Raw genomic sequence first — 20446 nt, 5'->3', positions numbered from 1 at the left:
GACCGTTTTTCATTTATCATCTATACAAATGAATCCACAAGTGAAAACCTTGTGAGTAATTACGGATCTTCAACAAGTCTCCTTATATAAGCTGCTCCTAAATTTCCTACGATACCTATATTCATCAAGGTGTGTTTCATTATACAGTTATACATACTACTAACTTTTAAATTACTAGTTTTATGAAAAGCATATTTTTATTCAGTATTCATGGTTAATAAATTGTGTTAATTTTTAAACAAAACGTCGGCTCTTTTCATTTTTTCCCTGATACACTGCGCAGCCATTTCCCTGTTTTTTGCAATCTCTATATAACACACACCTAGTGTTGTCGGCTGCGCGCCATATCAGGGAAATTTTGGTATTTTATAGTCTATTACTTGGGCGCTTTCAAGCAGTTATTTAGTTTTTTTTGTTGCCGTTTGGTCTGTCCACGGCACCGAGGGTATTTACCAAGGTAATGGCCGAAATGATGATACTCCTTCGAAAGAAGGGAGTTATAATTATCCCGTACTTGGACGATCTCCTTATAAAGGCGAGGTCCATGGAGCAGTTGTTGGTCGGAGTAGCACTATCTCAGGAAGTGCTACAACAGCACGGCTGGATTCTAAATATCCCAAAGTCGCAGCTGGTTCCTACGACGCGTCTGCTTTTCTTGGGTATGATTCTGGACACAGAACAGAAGAAGGTGTTTCTCCCGGAGGAGAAGTCCAAGGAGTTGTCATCTCTGGTTAGAGACCTCCTGAAACCAAAACAGGTGTCGGTGCATCACTGCACGCGAGTCCTGGGAAAGATGGTAGCTTCTTACGAAGCGATTCCCTTCGGCAGGTTCCATGCAAGGATCTTTCAGTGGGATCTGTTAGACAAGTAGTCCGGATCGCATCTTCAGGTGCATCGGTTGATCACCCTGTCCCCGAGGGCCAGGGTGTCTCTGCTGTGGTGGCTGCAGAGTGCTCATCTTCTCGAGGGCCGCAGATTCGGCATTCAGGACTGGGTCCTGGTGACCACGGATGCAAGCCTCCGAGGTTGGGGGGCAGTCACTCAGGGAAGAAACTTCCAAGGACAATGGTCGAGTCAGGAGACTTCCCTATACATAAATATTCTGGAACTAAGGGCCATTTACAATGCCCTAAGTCAAGCAAAACCCCTGCTTCAAAACCAGCCGGTGCTGATTCAGTCAGACAACATCACGGCGGTCGCCCATGTAAACAGACAGGGCGGCACAAGAAGCAGGATGGCAATGGCAGAAGCCACAAAGATTCTCCGATGGGCAGAGAATCACGTGATAGCACTGTCAGCAGTGTTCATTCCGGGGGTGGACAACTGGGAAGCAGACTTCCTCAGCAGGCACGACCTCCACCCGGGAGAGTGGGGACTTCATCCAGAAGTCTTCCAGCTGATTGTAAATCGTTGGGAAAGGCCACAGGTGGACATGATGGCGTCCCGCCTCAACAAAAAGCTAAAAAGATATTGCGCCAGGTCAAGGGACCCTCAGGCGATAGCTGTGGATGCTCTAGTGACACCGTGGGTGTACCAGTCGGTTTATGTGTTCCCTCCTCTTCCTCTCATACCAAAGGTACAGAGGATAATAAGAAAGAGAGGAGTAAGAACTATACTCATCGTTCCGGATTGGCCAGAAGAACTTGGTACCCGGAACTACAAGAAATGATCTCAGAGGACCCTTGGCCTCTGTCGCTCCGACAGGACCTGCTACAGCAGGGGCCCTGTCTGTTCCAAGACTTACCGCGGCTGCGTTTGACGGCATGGCGGTTGAATGCCGGATCCTGATGGAAAAGGGCATTCCGGTGGAAGTCATTCCTACGCTGATAAAAGCTAGGAAGGATGTGACAGCAAAACTGTCAGATTGTGTTTTGGCTGTGTCCCCGGAGGGGGCGCTAGTGGGTCAGTGGAGGTACCTGGGAGAAATTGAGGAGGCTGGATAACGTTCCTGCGCATGAGCGCAATGATATTTATTAGCAGATGATATAAACAGAATGGCAGCAGAAATAATAATAACAAATGGAAATGTCAATCACACAGCGTAATAGCTGAAAGTCTATGGCAACAGGATGACAGATGACTGGAGAAATAATAACCGGTAATATGATAAACAGAAGAACAGGTGCTTGTAGAGATGATTCTGGTTTGGAAACCAGTGCAGGTTTTAAACATGAAACTTGGCAGTGAGATGTTGAATGGCAAACCTGGTAGCAGAGGCAGGAGTCTGACTATCCACAGTGCAGGTGGTGAAGCACTGACAGCAGCAAGCTGTATCACAGGTGGAGGAATGGAACACACCTGGAGTCAGTCTCAACTGCAAGGCTGAAGCACACAAGGTGGTGATGAGTGTGAAGCCTGTTTGAAGATTGCAGGTATTGCTGGGCCTTGAAGTTCCACGGAGCTGTGCAGAGTAACCAGGAGTACAAGTCTTAAAGCAGAGAGCCAGGAACACGGAAGGAACAGGAACAGATCCTTTCACATGGGTCGCAGGAGTGACACAAAGTCCAGGATGCCTGCAGACTGATCCTGCAGTCTCTTATGTACCCCTTGGTGCACAGGCATTGGATGAGTGAGGGAAAGTGGGTGCGGCCAAGCACCGGATTGGCCGCTGTATGCTGGTTGTTGTGAACTGTCATGGCGGCGCCCATGCCGCGGCCTAGCGGGAACGCGGCGTGCTACACGCCTGCTGTCTCAGAAGCGCTCCCAGACCCGTGATGGCGTCCAGAGGCAGGGACACGGACGACAGGTGACCGCAGGGAGCCAGGTCGGAGTCCGCAACGGCGGACGGATGTCAGCTTGGTGAGTCGATTCCTGACAAAAACATTATCCCCGCATATGGCGAAAATATGTTGCTTGGTGTGAGGCTATGAAGGCCCCAACAGAGGAATTTCAGCTGGGTCGATTTCTGCACTTCCTACAGTTAGGAGTGACTATGGGCCTAAAATTGGGATCCATAAAAGTCCAGATTTCGGCCCTGTCTATTTTCTTTCAAAAAGAACTGGCTTCACTGCCTGAAGTTCAGACGTTTGTTAAGGTAGTGCTGCATATTCAGCCCCCTTTTGTGCCTCCAGTGGCACCTTGGGATCTCAACGTAGTGTTGGATTTCCTAAAATCACATTGGTTTGAGCCACTTCAGACCGTGGAGTTGAAGTATCTCACGTGGAAAGTGGTCATGCTTTTGGCCTTGGCTTCGGCTAGGCGTGTGTCAGAATTTGGCGGCTTTGTCATGTAAAAGCCCTTATCTGATCTTCCATATGGACAGGGCAGAATTGAGGACTCGTCCCCAATTTCTCCCTAAGGTGGTATCAGCGTTTCATTTTAACCAACCTATTGTGGTGCCTGCGGCTACTCGGGACTTGGAGGATTCCAAGTTGCTGGACGTAGTCCGGGCCCTGAAAATCTATGTTTCCAGGACGGCTAGAGTCAGAAAAACTGACTCGCTGTTTATCCTGCATGCACCCCACAACCTGGGTGCTCCTGCTTCTAAGCAGACTATTGCTCGCTGGATCTGTAGCACGATTCAACTTGCACATTCTGCGGCTGGACTGCCGCATCCTAAATCAGTAAAAGCCCATTCCACGAGGAAGGTGGGCTCTTCTTGGGCGGCTGCCCGAGGGGTCTCGGCTTTACAACTTTGCCGAGCGGCTACCTGGTCGGGATCAAACACGTTTGCAAAATTCTACAAGTTTGATACCCTGGCTGAGGAGGACCTTGAGTTTGCTCATTCGGTGCTGCAGAGTCATCCGCACTCTCCCGCCCGTTTGGGAACTTTGGTATAATCCCCATGGTCCTTACGGAGTACCCAGCATCCACTAGGACGTCAGAGAAAATAAGAATTTACTCACTGCTAATTCTATTTCTCGTAGTTCGTAGTGGATGCTGGGAGCCCGTCCCAAGTGCGGACTTCTGCAATACTTGTATATAGTTATTGCTTAACTATAGGGTTATTGTTCTGAGCCATCTGTTGAATGAGGCTCAGCTATTGTTCATACTGTTAACTGGGTATAGTTATCACAAGTTGTACGGTGTGATTGGTGTGGCTGGTATGAGTCTTACCCTGGATTCCAAATCCTTTCCTAGTAATGTCAGCTCTTCCGGGCACAGTTTCCCTAACTGAGGTCTGGAGGAGGGGCATAGAGGGAGGAGCCAGTGCACACCAGATGTAGTACCTAATCTTTCTTTAAAGAGTGCCCAGTCCTCTGCGGAGCCCGTCTATTCCCCATGGTCCTAACGGAGTACTCAGCATCCACTACGGACTACGAGAAATAGAATTACCAGTGAGTAAATTCTTATTTTAAGGGACGATTGCAGTTTTGGTAATGCTCTGAGTAGCCGTACTGATCGTTTATGTATATACTACTGTCCTGAATCGCATCTCTTGCTTTGCATGCTCGGGCAGAAAAAAATAGATTCTGTATAAAAGACCAAATAATTGTTTGGATTGTGTAGATAGATGTTCAGTAACTATGGGGGTAATTCCAAGTTGATCGCAGCAGGATTTTTGATAGCAATTGGGCAAAACCATGTGCACTGCAGGGGGGGGCAGATATAACATTTGCAGAGAGAGTTAGATTTGGGTGGGTTATTTTATTTCTGTGCAGGGTAAATACTGGCTGCTTTACTTTTACACTGCAAATTAGATTGCAGATTGAACACACTACACCCAAATCTAACTCTCTCTGCACATGTTATATCTGTCCCCCCTGCAGTGCACATGGTTTTGCCCAGTTGCTATCAAAAATCCTGCTGCGATCAACTTGGAATTACCCCCTATATCCTCTCCATTGTTTTGTTGTTTAGCTTATGTAATTAACACACAAGCGTTTGGCTCTTTGTTTTTTGGCTCTTGAAATTTATTAAAAAGCCCTTCACATTAAATGTATCCCTCCCCAGTACAAGTATATGCTCTCTGAGTTGACTTTTACTGTATTGCAAACATTAGCCCCAAACATGTTTATTTGCCAAAACAACAAAGTAAATGTGAGCTTCGCTTTATACCATGCAACAATTCCTTCCCTAACATTTTTGTCTTGCCTGGCCCCTCTCACTCAGTTCTAGTTTCCGTCTTCCCTTTCTTTGCAACTATTAGCTCTGTGCATGATTTAAGCTTTAGCTGATGCAGCCTTCCTACAGGTATTATCTGGAAGTCGGAAAGCTTCAGCGCAACTGTACAATAGAGAGGGGAGCTGGAATGAAAAAGCTTATTTACCTGATCTGGTGTAGAATAGCAGAGACTCCTACAGGTTATGGTGTGTACACACGGTGAGATCCTTGCTATGCCCGATTTTCACTTTGCGATTTCCCCTGAACTCCCCAGAGCCCAGAACCACCGATTTTGACTAACTTTTCTTGAGATATGGACTATGTGTGCTTACGATTTTGGCTTATGTGAGATTTTGGCTTATGTGAGATTTAATTGACTTATGTGAGATGAACTAGATAGTACACCGATCTAGCAAGGATTTACTTGTCTGCACAGTCTATCTTTTCTTGCAATACCGACCTGGCGGGACCGCTCATCGGGATCGAATCGGGATTGCAAGTGGCATAACACATTGCTGTTTGCACTAACTTTTCTTGCAATTTTGACTATATAGTCAAAATCGAAAGAAAAAATCTCACCGTATGTACACACCATTACAGCTTGTAGTATCTGCCTTGAAAGTTTTCCGGTACAGTGTTTCTGATTTTCTAGCCGCACCTTTTATTTTAGTGTCATACAAATAGTATTATTATGAAAGTAAATAACTGTATCCACTAGATGGCAGTAGAACCGTATCTAAGCATACAAGTACATAGAATTTGACAGCAGATGAGAACCACTTGGCTCATCTAGTCTGCCCATTTTTAAATCTTATTGTAACCAAACTCTATTTGATCCTTTGTTCTATGTAACACTATTCTTACTGCTATCCCAAACATGTTTAAATTGCACTAATATACTCTATTATACTCTGCCACCTCTTATGGGAGGCTATTCCATGTATCTACTACCCTTTCTGTGTGTATTTAGATTTTGTTTGGACCAACTTCCCTTCAGTTTCTGTGCTTGTACAAGATGATTTATTTTGACATATGTAACCCTGTTTGGATAGGTGGGAGACCAAGCACTCTTTAGTAAGATATGGGAGACCCTTTTCTTTTTTTCTTTTTAAACTGTCACGTTAATACATCTGCAGCTTAACTCACTGGTGATATACTTAGTTAATGAGTCAATGAGGTTGATTCAGTTATTCTCCTGTCGCGAGTCTGTGCTGGTAAGTCCTGCTATATGTTCTTCAGTCATATATGAAAGCTGTTAGTGCAGGCATGTCCAAACTGCGGCCCTCCAGCTGTTGAGAAACTATACATCCCAGCATGCCCTAACACAGCTTTAGCATTCACTGACAGCAAAACTGTGTTAGGGCATGCTGGGATATGTAGTTTCACAACAGCTGGAGGGCCGCAGTTTGAACATGCCTGTGTTAGTGTATTAGAAGTGACTAGAAAAAAGAATGTTTTGAACCTCTTATATATTTGGCTCTTTAAAATGACCTTTTTTTCTAATTCTGTTTTCAGATACGATGGATTATTTGTCTTTAATAGAAAAGTCTGATTTGAATATGGACTTGAAGATCTTGAATATCAGTTGCAGCCCTGGTGATGTACTTGTAAAATTCCAAGGACAGTACATGTCGGACTGTGAATTTGACTATCACATATTACAGAAGGAAATACAGCTGGTTCAAAAAGTGAATGAGGACATCGGCATTGGAGCATTTTGTTTGGCGCAAGATAAGCCTTTTGGAGAATGGTACAGGGGAAAAATTTGGGATAAAGTTAAACAGACTTTTGAAGTAGCTCTTATAGACGTTGGGAATGTAGTCAAAGTTGGTCTTCCGCAAATTGCGTTGGCTTCTGGCGAATTGTTCACCCTTCCACCAAAAGTGGTGAACGGAATCTTTTCGAACTTACTACCACTTGAAGAGAAATGGACCTTAAGAGCCGTCAATTATTTTTCATCCCTGGCTGGTCAGCAGCTCAGTGGACATGTGCAAATCTTCTTGCCCCACCAAGTTGTTGTGTTACAAGTCCCGAAAGTCATCGGCCATGCCATAGAGTTCAGTTTGGCGAGGTATGTGGATTCCGACTCCTTCTGCCTCCTTGTAGAAATTATTCAGAAAGTCCCAGCAAACTCTCATTGCAAGCAAATGCCTGACTTGCTTCCACAAAAGCAGTCTCCTGATATATCTTTCACTTTGCATGACAATCTTCCACGCTTCCAGAAGATACTGGATCACCTAAGGCCTGATATTTGTGTTGGCACCATGGAAAAAATTAAAATCTCAGCTGCGGTGAGTCCAGACCGGTTTTATTGTCTCATTTTGTCGTGGGAGGAAGCGTTAAACAAGCTGACGGCTTCTATGTGTTCCCACTATGGAACTGTTCAAACAAGAGACAGTTCTGCAATCGGCAGTTTTGGAGTCGTGTGTGCTGCCCAGAGAAGAGATGGCATATGGTGTAGGGGAATTATCCAGACACTTATCTCGGTTAGCGAGGTCAAAGTATGGTTTATTGATGTGGGTAGTAGTGAAACAATATCATCCTCTTGTGTTCAGAAGCTAGAACCAGAATTCCTATCGTTGCCCATGATGGCTATCCCGTGTGCATTATCTCCTGAAAATGATCATATAGATGGTGTCAAAAATGGGCAGCTAGCGCTGTTTAAGGAGGCCCTGATGGGGCACATTGTCATTGCCTATTTAAACAATTTCTGTAGTGACAGACGTCTGTTTTTCATATCGCTGTATGATAAGGAATATGAACTTAGCACAAGCTGTCATCTGACTAACAAGGAAGTTCCATTTTTTTCTCCCAACTCTTATACGGACGTTGTAAAGTCTGAATATGATGCAAAAGAGCCAGAAATAGTGTTGCCCAAGGCTTCATCATTGAATCAAGAAGAAACCATTTCCTTCAAATCTATACAGATGGATCTGGAATCGGTCCATGTAGTTTATGTTGAGTACGTGCTGAACCCTTCGGACTTTTGGGTTAGAACCGATGACTGTCAGATCGAGTTTTCTGCCATGATGGCCGAGATTGCTGAACAATACACTAAATGTGAGCTTATGGAAATGGTGATGGAAGATCCAAAGCCAGGACAACTGTGCTGTGCAGTTTATTCGAAAGACCGGCACTATTACAGAGCTGTCATCACGGAAGTCTTCCATCCTCAAATTTGTGTTTATTTCATAGACTTTGGGAATACAGAGATGATTCCTTTCTACGACGTCAAGATTTTGTTGCCGCACTTCAGCGTTTTGCCCGCATTGGCGATGTGCTGCACTCTGGCGCATGCATATCCCCTCGAAGACGTGTGGATCAATAGTGCAAATGATTACTTTAAAGAAATAGTGGTGGGGAAAGAGCTTCTCTGCCATGTTCTCACAAAACAGAAATACAAGTATGTAGTTGAACTGCGCCTTTTGGATAACTCAGAATCTTCAGACATTGTCTCTCTTCTGGTCCAGGCTGGATATGCAGAACTCTGGAAAATTAACTTAAATTCAAGCTCTTTAAATTCAGAGTGCAGTTCCCCAGAAAAAGGGACAAAATGTGAAAAGAAAGTCATTAGTAGTGTAGCTGCTAAAAGCCACAAACCAAAAGCTGATAAAGACGTAACAATCGGCACTTGGACCTTGAAACTAAAAACAACGGAGACAAAGTTTTCATTCTGCGCCCCACCAAATGATTGTCTCGCGCCCAGTGTTACTCCTATTTGTTATAAGCAATATATCTTTACACCTGGGGCTATTATGGATGTGAGGTGTTGCCACGTGGAGTCACCGGGAAACTTTTGGTGCCAGATGTCCGATAACCTTCCCAAATTAGATTCATTAATGGACAATATACAGAGGCTTTATCTATCTTGTAGTAGCAGGTATCAACATGGACAAATTGCCTGTATTGCGAAGTCTTCAGGCATGGGCAAGTATTGCAGAGCAGCTGTGGTGAAACAGGTTTCAAGAAATCGAGTCAATGTTGTGTTTGTGGACTATGGAAATAGTGAGAGTGTGTTGGTGTCAGAACTCAGAGAAATTAAAGCAGAACTTCTTGACCTAGAAGGCCAGGCATTTAGATGCTGCCTGAGTAATGTATTGTCTCCTTCCCACACACAACACACATGGTCTGGGAAAGCATGTGAAGACTTCAAAATTTATGTCGGTTCAGCTGCTCCGGATGTCATGAAATGCACCATTGTTGCTCTCCTTACTACTGGTTCTGGGGATCTATGTAACGCAATAAATTTAGAGACTTCCTGTGGTCATGCAAACCAGTTACTAGCAAGTGAAGGCCATCTAGTCTTGCGCGGAAAAGTTCCACCTATACATCTACATACGTTTTGCTACTCCAGTTTTGATATTGAGTTGGGGCGTGCAGAAGGTGTATATGTAACTTATGTTTACAGCACCGGAATGTTTTATTGCCAATTTGCAAAAAATGACCAGATTTTTGACATGTTAATGAAGAGAGTATTTAAGTTAAGTGAGAAGATCAAGTCGGAAATTGTGAATGGACCAAAGGAGCTTTGTCTTGTTAAGTACAATCACGATGGTAATTTTTACCGAGCATTGGCATGTCCCATAGAATCGTCGTCTATGTTCATAGCCTTTTTTGTCGACTTCGGAGATAGTCAAGTGGTGAAAAGCAATGAGCTGTTGCCTATTCCAGAGAAAGCTGCAGATGTTCTGTTTCAGCCGATGCAGGCTATTCCTTGTTATCTGTCTGGTTTAAAAGGAGCCCATCTCACCACAGAAGCTAAAGCTTGGTTTGAAGAGCAATGTGTCGGCAAACTGCTTAATGCTGTTGTGGTATCCAGGGACAACGAAGGACATCTGGAATTGGAACTGTGTTCTGGAAGCATCTCTGTTAACAAGAAAATAAAGGAGCTACTGTGCTTGCATTCTTTGCAAGAGGAGACGAGCGTTTCACTAGTCACACGTTTCAACACTGCTAAGCCAGACATTTGTGGCGGTGTCGACACAATAAAAGATCACAGCCAGATTCAAAAGTCTGATTGTCAGCAGGCAAAAAACACATGCAAAGCAAGTACTTTATCTGATTTCAATGGAAATGAAATACCCTTCAAACAAGATAAGTTTATGTCGGACAATTCTATAGACACTTTATTTAGAAACGCATTGCAGAAAGCAACTTTTTGTGATTCTGTAGGAGCTTCAAAGCCAAGAAATGACATCCATGTCATGACTTCTACCCAGTGGCCAATAAACCGTAAAGAACTTGTTACATGTATTGATCTACCTCAAATTGATCTTGAAGCAGGTGAAAATTGTCTGGTGTATATTTCTCATGTAAACAACCTGTCCAATTTTTACTTACAGCTGGCAGAAAATGAGAATCAGATAATGCAACTAGGGGAAGATCTCAACAACATGTCCTTCCAAACCATTGATTCAGTAGATCTTGTGCAAGGTGTTTTAGTTGTGGCTCAGTATCCAGATGACAATTTGTATTATCGAGCAGAGATTAAAGAAATTCTGCAAGACCGTTCATTTAAAGTAGAGTTTATCGACTACGGTAATGCAGCACACGTGGATTCTTCTTGTGTTTTTAAGATCCCAGAAAAGTTTTGCACTATACCCAAGTTAAGTGTGTCCGTTTTTCTCACTGGTGTACAAAAGCTTCAAAGTTCTGGCGAGTGGGGGGAAAAAGTCGTAGAAAACTTTTGCGAGATCGTATCTAATGAACCGTTCAATTGTGAGTTCCTCTGCAAACATGACACATGGTGGGAAGTCAATATAATCTTTAAAGGGAAGTCCATCTCAAAAGAGCTTCTTAAAAACTTTGGGTCTCCTCTTAAACAATCCACTGGCATTAAAAAGGACTCTATTTCAAAGTCTGAACTCAGCTATTTCCATGTCTCGAGCAAAACGTTGAGAGAGGAAACATCCATGCCGACTACGAATAAAATTATTCATGAATATAAAAGTCTGAAATTGAAGGCTGGCCAGATAGAAAAAGTAAAACATATGTACGTCTCCAATTGTGGAATGCTGTTTGTCACCTTGACCGATTTCTCTGACGGACCTAAACTAAAGCACCAGATTACTGCTAATGTGCAGAAGGATGACAATCACCTCTTCATAAACCAGATGTTGGAGGGAATGCCCTGTTTAGCAAAATCTGAAGTAATGCAAAATTGGTTCCGTGCAATCATCGAGGAGGTTTTTCGAGGCAAAATGAAGATAGCAGTTTTCTTTGTGGATAATGGTGCACGTGAAGTTATAAGTGGGCACAATGTGAAAATGCTTACTCCTGAAGAACTGATCATGCCTAAGCAAGCAGTTGCTTGTATTTGGGTGCAGAGCGATAAAATAGGAGAAAATGTGTTTAAAACACAAATACGGTCCATTCTGCAGAAAGAAGTGCAAGTCATATTTCTGGAGTTTTTGGAAGCTATCAATGCATGGAATGTAGAGATTTTAGTCAATGGCATATTGCTACTGCGTTACTTTGATAGGACCTTACATCAAGGAGAAAACAAGTGGCGTGACACAGGTTCTCAGTTTTACTTAAACAATATTTTGTCTCCTCCAATTCGTAGCGCCTCCCTCAAACTTCTACAGGCCTACCCCGGGTATGTTACTTTGTTTCAGGACCCCTCAAATTTCTTTGTCCAGCTTGGAGACTCCTTTGACACAATGGCCCACGTATCACAGTTGATAAAAATATTGCCGCATAACCCCTTGCCTTTGACTGTTGATTCATTAAGAGCTGGTTCTCATTGCATGGTCAAGTGTTTTGCAGAAACGGAGTGGTGCAGGACTGAAATAGTGGGCATTAACATGACCTCGATTCTGCTGTACCTTTTTGATTTTGGAATTTACAAGTCAATCCCGTACTCGGACGTTGGCCAGCTGAAAAGGATTCCTGATGAGCTTGTATCTCTGCCGTCAACGATATACCACTGCATGTTGCATGACGTGATTCCACAAGGTGGGGCATGTTGGTCCAAAGAAGCTATTCTGTATTTTATCCAGTTTGTACAAAACCGTGACTTGATCATTCTGCCTATTACAAGTGCTGGCAAAAATATTACAGCTGTCATCCTTTATGGTGATGGAGATTTGGCGCACAAATTAGTTTCAACAGGACTTGCGATACACTCCGATCCCAAAAGAAAATCGGCAGAAGGCGCAGTGAATTCTTCTGCGTCAACACATTTGTTGCCACCGCGCTCGAACACGGAACAGTATTTACAAGATGCTCACTGCAGTGAGAGTTCAACGTTCAAAGAGTTCTCTACACTGAAAGCAAAGTTAAATTCTACTGACCTGCAATGGAACCAAAAGTAAATGTATTCACCTACTGCTTCTGTCCAGAGAATATTTTGTAAGTATTGATGGAGAGATTGAATATATATATACAGTACCTGCACAAAATCTGAATGGAGTTAAACATCCTGTATAGGGACTGAGACAGAGTTGGAAGAAAACCTGGCACAAAGTGTAAAAATTTTGCACTAGTGCAGAGCCTTATGCATCCATAGATGCACGTGGCTCTACATCTGCAGCATTTTGCATTTTTTTTATACAAGTTCTTATCTGTAGGAGCTTGTGCCTGACCTAGAATACAGAGGCGTCCTGATACATTATTGCAGAAGTTGCGCCAAACAGCCCCTCTCAGCACGCCAGGTCACATACAGTATCAAATTAATCAATGCCTCCCAATGTGACCTAGTCACAGTACATTTTCAGGTAAGAAGACGCTAATGACTGTCGGCACTATCAGTTGCAGGACCAGACGTCTCACTTGCACCAGGTATCTCGCCTTATTGAGGCTAGCAGTATGAGGACACATCTGTAGGTGCTAAATATACGCCTCCTAACTGGCACATATATGCTTACATGCTGGTCTGCACGTGCTGCATTTGTATGAATGTGCACACACTATGCCACTCCCCCATGCCATCTCTCCAGTCTGAACTGGAGCTACACTATATGGACAGAAGTATTCAGACGCCTGACCATTACACCAACAGGGACTGTAATGACATCGTATTAAAATGGAGTTGGCCCCCCTTTTGCAGCTATAAAAACTTCCAGTCTTTTTGAAATGCTTTCCACAATATTTTGAACTGTTTTTGTGGGAATTTGTGCCCATTCAGTCTGTAGAGTATTTATGAGGTCAGACACTGATGTTGGACGAGTAGGTCTGGGGCCTTATTCAGGTTTGTTAACAAATCAAAACAATAAGCAATTGGGCAAAACCATGTGCAGTGCAGGTGGGGCAGATGTAACATGTGCAGAGAGAGTTAGATTTTGGGTGGGGTGTTTTTCAAACTGAAATCTAAATTGCAGTGTAAAAATGAAGCAGCCAGTATTTACCCTACACAGAAACAATATAACCCACCCAGATCTACAGTATAGTGCATCCGGAAACTTTTTCCACATTTTGTTATGTTACAGCCTTATTCCAAAATTGAATAAATTCATATTTTCTCATACGTCCTAGAGGATGCTGGGGTCCACTTCAGTACTATGGGGTATAGACGGTTCTACAAGAGCCATGGGCACTTTAAGACTTTTCAAAGGGTGTGAACTGGCTCCTCCCTCTATGCTCCTCCTCCAGACCTCAGTTTTAGAAATGTGCCCAGGCAGACTGGATGCACTCCAGGGGAGCTCTACTGAGTTTCTCTGAAAAGACTTATGTTAGGTTTTTTATTTTTAGTGAGAACTGCTGTCAACAGTCTCCCTGCTTCGTGGGACTGAGGGGGCAGAAGAAGGAACCAACTTCCTAAAGAGTTTCATGGCTCTGCTTCTGGCTGACAGGACACCATTAGCTCCTGAAGGGAACTGAACGCTAGCTGTGCCTAGATGCTCACTCCCACAGCCCGCCGTCACCCCCCTCACAGAGCCAGAAGTCAGAAGACAGGTGAGTGTTAGAAGACAGATCTTCAAGCAAGAAAGTGACGGCTAAAGGTACCGCGCGGCTGGCGGGATCGCAGCGCGCCATACTGCCCACACAACACAGGCACTGCACAGCCCTACCCCCGCCAGTATAAATATTGTGTACAAATCTCTGAGGAGAAACGCGCCATTGTGGGGGGCGGAGCTTCCTCCTCAGTCAGCCAGCACACTGCTCAGCGCCATTTTCTCTCTCTCCTCAGGCTGCAGAGACAACGCTGGTCCTCCTCCACTACTGAATACAGGTACAGGTTGAGTATCCCATATCCAAATATTCCGAAATACAGATTTTTTTGAGTGAGACTGAGATAGTGAAACCTTTGTTTTCTGATGGCTCAATGTACACAAACTTTGTTTAATACACAAAGTTATCAAAATATTGTAATAAATGACCTTCAGGCTGTGTGTATAAGGTGTATATGAAACATAAATGAATTGTGTGAATGTACACACACTTTATTTAATGCACAAAGTTTTTAAAAATATTGGCTAAAATTACCTACAGGCTGTGTGTATGAGGTGTATATGAATCATAAATGCATTCTGTGCTTAGACTTAGGTCCCATTGCCATGATATCTCATTATGGTATGCAATTATTCCAAAATATGGAAGAATCCCATATCCAAAATACCTCTGGTCCCAAGCATTTTGGATAAGGGATACTCAACCTGTATCAGGGTGCAAAACAGGGAAGGGCACAGTGAAATTGGTGCTTTACATTGTGTATTTATATTATAAAAAGCGCTTTATGTCAGCGGGTATTTGTGTTTCACAGACATTGTGTACTTTCGCTGGGTTTGTGAACTGGCTGCTCCTAACTGTGTCCTTCTGACAGAGTTTACTGTGGGTCTGTCCCCTATAAGTCCCGGAGTGTCTTGTGTGTTTTGTGCAGTGTGACATGTCTGAGGCAGGGAGTTCTTCCCCTGAGGGAGCCATTTTAGGGACACAGAGTTGTAATGTGGTGGCGCTGCCGGCACACCAAGATCCTGCATGGGTGAAAGAAATACGTGATAGTGTGAATCATATCAGTAGGAGATTAGATAAGTCTGAGTCTCATGCAGAATGCTGGAGAAAATCAGTGGAAGATGTGATTTCTGCTGCGGAGTACACTGGGCTCCACAAGGATAGACATTGGGGTGTAGCGTAGGATCTTGATCCGAAGCACCAACGGGCTCAAAAGCTTTGACCTTCTTCCCAAGATGCATGGCGCCGCTTCCTATATCACCCAGCTTCCGTGCACAGGAGCTCAGTTTTTGTAGTTGGTGCTTGCAGTGCAAGCATGTAACAGGAAGAGCTGCTCACAGCAACTCTAGAAAAAGCTTTTTCTGAGGAAAAAAGAAGACTACAAGGGCTGCAGCAGAGGCACAGATTGTGCTGGATGTCAGTAGACATAACCTGCTGCAGCTCCATCTCTCCCCCAGCGGCGCTGTACACTCCCGCGCCCTGGTTGCCGGGTACCTACAGCAAGAGGCTCCGGTTTTCTTCCAAGTCAGTCACACACGGCTGGGGCTCTCCGGGATCGCGTGGCCGCACTTTGGGAGAAGGTAAGCGGGTCCCGCTCGCGGGATCCGTACTTTATCGCGATCCGGTACGGCCGTTGGCAGGCGGGCCGCGCGCGCTGGCGGTGGACACTGTGGCAGTACAGGCGATCCCACTAGATCACCAGGGCATGGGTGCAGGTCAGGTTTTCTCTCTAAACCTTTTTACTAGTAGTCCGCAGTACCCTGTGGTTTTGCCAGCAGAGGGGATAAGGCTTAGACCTGGAGCCCCTCCCCCAGCCCAAGGGCGCCATTTCCAGTAAATGTTCCTGCCCTGGAGCTGCATATCTGTCTCTCCCTCACTCCCTGTCAGTGTTTGGGCGCCATTTCCCCAGCTACACTGTTCCTGGGACTGCTTGGGCAAATCCTCCTTTGTAAAGCCGCCTGGTTGTCAGCGCTGTGACTTTACATGACACTTAAGTATTCTACATGTCAATTAGACAGTGTTAGTTAAGAAAGAGTGCATTTAGTCAGGGTTCTCTGGTACAAGTACCCTGTGATATACATCCAGTTCTTACTGTGCAGTGTTATATCTATTGATTATAGAGCTATATATATTTCTCTAACGTCCTAGAGGATGCTGGGACTCCGTAAGGACCATGGGGAATAGACGGCTTCGCAGGAGATAGGGCACTTTAAGAAAGCTTTGGATTCTGGGTGTGCACTGGCTCCTCCCTCTATGCCCCTCCTCCAGACCTCCGTTTTTACACTGTGCCCAGAGGGAAATGGGTTCTCTGCCTAGAAAGAATTTTTGTTTGGATTTTTTCTCTATTTTTTACAGGGAGCACTGCTGGCAACAGGCTCCCTGCATCGAGGGACTTAGGAGAGAGGGGCAGACCTACTTAAATGATAGGCTCTGCTTCCTCGGCTACTGGACACCATTAGCTCCAGAGGGGGTGAACACAGGTTCGTCCTGGGCGTTCACTCCCAGAGCCGCGCCGCCGTTCTCCTCACAGAGCCAGAAGAAAAGAAGTCAGAAGACGTCTCAGGCGGCAGAAGCCTTCAGAGCTTCACTGAGGTAACACACAGCATTGCAGCTGTACGTCATTGCTTCACACACCTCACACACTCCGGTCACTGTAAGGGTGCAGGGCGCAGGGGGGGCGCCCTGGGCAGCAATATAAACACCTCTCTTATGGCCAAAGACTATATACATGTACAGGTGGGCACTGTACATGTATATAAAAGAGCCCCCGCCATTTTTTTAATAACTTTGAGCGGGACATAAGCCCGCCGCCGAGGGGGCGGGGCTTCTCCCTCAGCACTCACCAGCTCCATTTTCTCTCCACAGTACCGCTGAGAGGAAGCTCCCCGGACTCTCCCCTGCTTTACACACGGTGAAAGGGGGTTTTGAAGGAGAGGGGGGGGGCACATAATTGGCATTTTATTACTACACAGCGCTACTGGGGAAAAGTGTTTCTTTCCACGGGTATAGGGCTGGGGTGTGTACTGGCATACTCTCTCTCTGTCTCTCCAAAGGGCCTTAAAGGGGATACTGTCTTCAGAAAAGAGTTCCCCTGTGTGGGTGAAGTATGTCGGTACGCGTGTGTCGACATGTTTGACGAGGAAGGCTCACTTAATGTGGAGGGGGAGTGCTTGAATGTCAGGTCGCCGTCGGCAACGCCAACACCGGACTGGGTGGATATGCTGAATGTCTTAAATGCAAATGTAAATTTACTGCATAAAAGGTTAGACAAGGCTGAAGCTAGGGATCAGTCAGGTAGCCAGACCATGCCTGTCCCTTTGGCGCCAGGACCTTCGGGGTCTCAAAAGCGCACCATATCCCAGGTCGATGACACAGATACCGACACAGATACTGACTCTAGTGTCGACTATGAAGATGCAAAATTACAGCCGAAGGTGGCAAAAGGTATTCGTTACATGATTATTGCCATTAAAGAGGTTTTGCATATCACTGAGGAACCCCCTGTCCCCGACACGAGGGTACACATGTATAAAGGGAAAAAGCCTGAGGTCACTTTTCCGTCCTCATTTGAGCTAAGCGAATAGTGCGAAAAGGCTTGGGAATCTCCAGATAGGAGACTACAAGTTCCCAAAAGCATTCTTATGGCGTATCCCTTTCCACAAAAGGATAGGATACGATGGGAATCTTCGCCTAAAGTAGACAAGGCGCTGACACGCTTATCCAAGAAGGTGGCACTACCTTCTCAGGATACAGCTTCCCTCAAGGATCCTGCTGATCGCAAGCAGGAAATTACCATGAAGCAAATTTACACACATTCAGGTACTATTGTTAGACCGGCTATGGCGTCGGCCTGGGTTTGTAGTGCTGTCGTGGCATGGGCAGATTCCTTATCTACGGAGCTTGACACCTTAGATAGGGATGCCATTTTAATGACCATAGAGCATATCAGAGATGCTGCCTTGTATATGAGAGATGCTCAAAGAGACATTTGTTTACTAAGCTCCAGAATAAACGCTATGTCTATTTTTGCTAGGCGACTCTTGTGGACCCGACAGTGGACGGGAGACGCCGACTCAAAGCGGCATATGGAGTTATTGCCTTACAAGGGGGAGGAGTTGTTTGGAGACGGCCTCTCAGACCTGGTCTCTACTGCTACGGCCGGTAAATCGAATTTTTTACCTTATGTTCCCCCGCAACATGCTAAGAAGGTACCCCATTATCAGATGCAGTCCTTTTGTTCCAATAAGAACAAGAAGGTACGGGGATCGTCCTTTTTTGCCAGAGGTAAAGGCAAGGGAAAAAAGCTGCACGCAGCTAGTCCCCAGGAGCAGAAGTCCTCCCCTGCATCTGCAAAGTCCACCGCATGACGCTGGGGCTTCCCGGGGGAGGCAGATCAAGTGGGGGCACGTCTTCGATTTTTCAGCCACGTCTGGGTTCACTCGCAGGTGGATCCCTGGGCATTAGAGATTGTTTCTCAGGGATACAGACTGGAATTCGAAGACATGCCTCCTCGCCGGTTTTTCAAATCGGCTCTGCCGACTTCCCCATCAGAGAGGGAGCTAGTGTTAGCTGCAATCCAAAAATTGTATATTCAACAGGTGATAGTCAAACTTTCTCATCTCCAACAAGGAGAGGGATATTACTCAACCCTGTTTGTGGTCCCGAAACCGGACGGTTCGGTCAGACCCATTTTAAATCTAAAATCCCTGAACCTGTACTTGAAGAGATTCAAGTTCAAAATGGAATCACTCAGGTTGGTCATCGCCAGCCTGGAGGGGGGGGATTGGATGGTGTCCCTGGACATAAAGGATGCATACCTTCATGTTCCGATTTTCCCCCCTCACCAGGCGTTCCTGAGATTTGCAGTACAGGACTGTCACTACCAATTTCAGACGTTGCTGTTTGGGCTTTCCACGGGCCCGAGAATTTTCACCAAGGTAATGGCGGAAATGATGGTGCTCCTCCGCAAGCAGGGTGTCACAATTATCCCATACTTGGACGATCTCCTTATAAAGGCGAGATCTCGGGAGAAGTTGCTGGACAGCGTGTCTCTGTCCATGAAGACGTTCCAAATGCACGGCTGGATTCTCAATATACCGAAGTCCCAGCTAGTCCCTGCAACGTGTCTGACCTTTTTGGGCCTGATTCTAGACACAGACCAGAAGAGGGTTTTTCTTCCGATGGAAAAGGTTCAGGAGCTCATAGCCCTGGTCAGGAACCTATTGAAGCCAAAAAAGGTTTCAGTGCATCATTGCACACGGGTTCTGGGGAAGATGGTGGCTTCATACGAGGCCATCCCCTTCGGCAGGTTCCATGCGAGGACCTTTCAATGGGACCTATTGGACAAATGGTCCGGGTCCCATTTACAAATGCATCAAAGGATAACCCTGTCTCCCAGGACCAGGGTATCTCTCCTGTGGTGGCTGCACAGTGCTCACCTACTAGAGGGTCGCAGGTTCGGCATTCAGGACTGGGTCCTGGTGACCACGGACGCAAGCTTCCGAGGCTGGGGAGCGGTCACGCTAGGAAGAAATTTCCAAGGTCTCTTGTCTCCACATCAACGTCCTGGAGTTGAGGGCCATATACAACGCCCTACGTCAAGCGGAGGAATTGCTTCGGGACAAACCGGTTCTGATTCAGTCAGACAATGTCACGGCAGTGGCTCATGTAAACCGCCAAGGCGGAACAAGGAGCAGAGTGGCCATGGCAGAAGCGACCAGGATTCTACGCTGGGCGGAAGGCCATGTAAGCGCACTATCAGCAGTGTTCATCCCAGGGGTGGACAACTGGGAGGCGGACTTCCTCAGGAGGCACGACCTGCATGCGGGAGAGTGGGGACTTCATCAAGAAGTCTTCGCACAGATCACGGGTCGGTGGGGACTGCCTCAGATAGACATGATGGCATCCCGTCTCAACAAAAAGCTAAACCAGTATTGCGCCAGGTCAAGAGACCCTCAGGCGGTAGCGGTAGACGCTCTGGTGACACCTTGGTTGTTCAGATCGGTCTATGTGTTTCCTCCTCTACCTCTCATACCCAAGGTGTTGAGAATAATAAGAATAAGCAGGGTCAGAACAATCCTCATTGTTCCAGATTGGCCACGGAGGACTTGGTATCTGGAGCTGCAAGAGTTGCTCACAGAAGATCCGTGGCCTCTTCCTCTAAGGCAGGACCTGCTGCAGCAGGGGCCCTGTCTGTTCCAAGACTTACCGCGGCTGCGTTTGACGGCATGGCGGTTGAACGCCGGATCCTAGCGGAAAAAGGGATTCAGGAAGAGGTCATTCCTACCCTGATCAAGGCTAGGAAGGACGTGACATAGAAACATTATCACCGTATATGGCGAAAATATGTTTCTTGGTGTGAGGCCAGAGCTGCTCCTACGGAGGAGTTCCATTTGGGCCGTCTACTTCACTTCCTTCAAACAGGAGTGGATTTGGGCCTTAAACTAGGGTCCATAAAGGTCCAAATTTCGGCCTTATCCATTTTCTTTCAAAGAGAATTGGCCTCTCTTCC

General features: G+C 45.7%; 1 protein-coding gene across 2 annotated transcripts in view; it reads left to right on the top strand.

Moving 5' to 3' along the window:
- Positions 1-20446, top strand: part of TDRD15 (tudor domain containing 15) — a 129777-nt gene that overhangs the window by 29419 nt on the left and 79912 nt on the right. For both annotated transcript variants that reach the window (XM_063915312.1, XM_063915311.1), the window contains exon 3: positions 6559-12396. In XM_063915312.1, the coding sequence (XP_063771382.1) occupies positions 6564-12359 (5796 nt within the window). In that variant the 5' untranslated portion in view covers positions 6559-6563 and the 3' untranslated portion in view covers positions 12360-12396. The remainder of the gene's footprint in view (positions 1-6558; positions 12397-20446) is intronic.

The sequence above is a fragment of the Pseudophryne corroboree genome, chromosome 4 (assembly GCF_028390025.1).
Source record: "Pseudophryne corroboree isolate aPseCor3 chromosome 4, aPseCor3.hap2, whole genome shotgun sequence".
Classification (NCBI taxonomy): domain Eukaryota; kingdom Metazoa; phylum Chordata; class Amphibia; order Anura; family Myobatrachidae; genus Pseudophryne; species Pseudophryne corroboree.
This window is presented reverse-complemented; position numbering and strand designations above follow the sequence as displayed.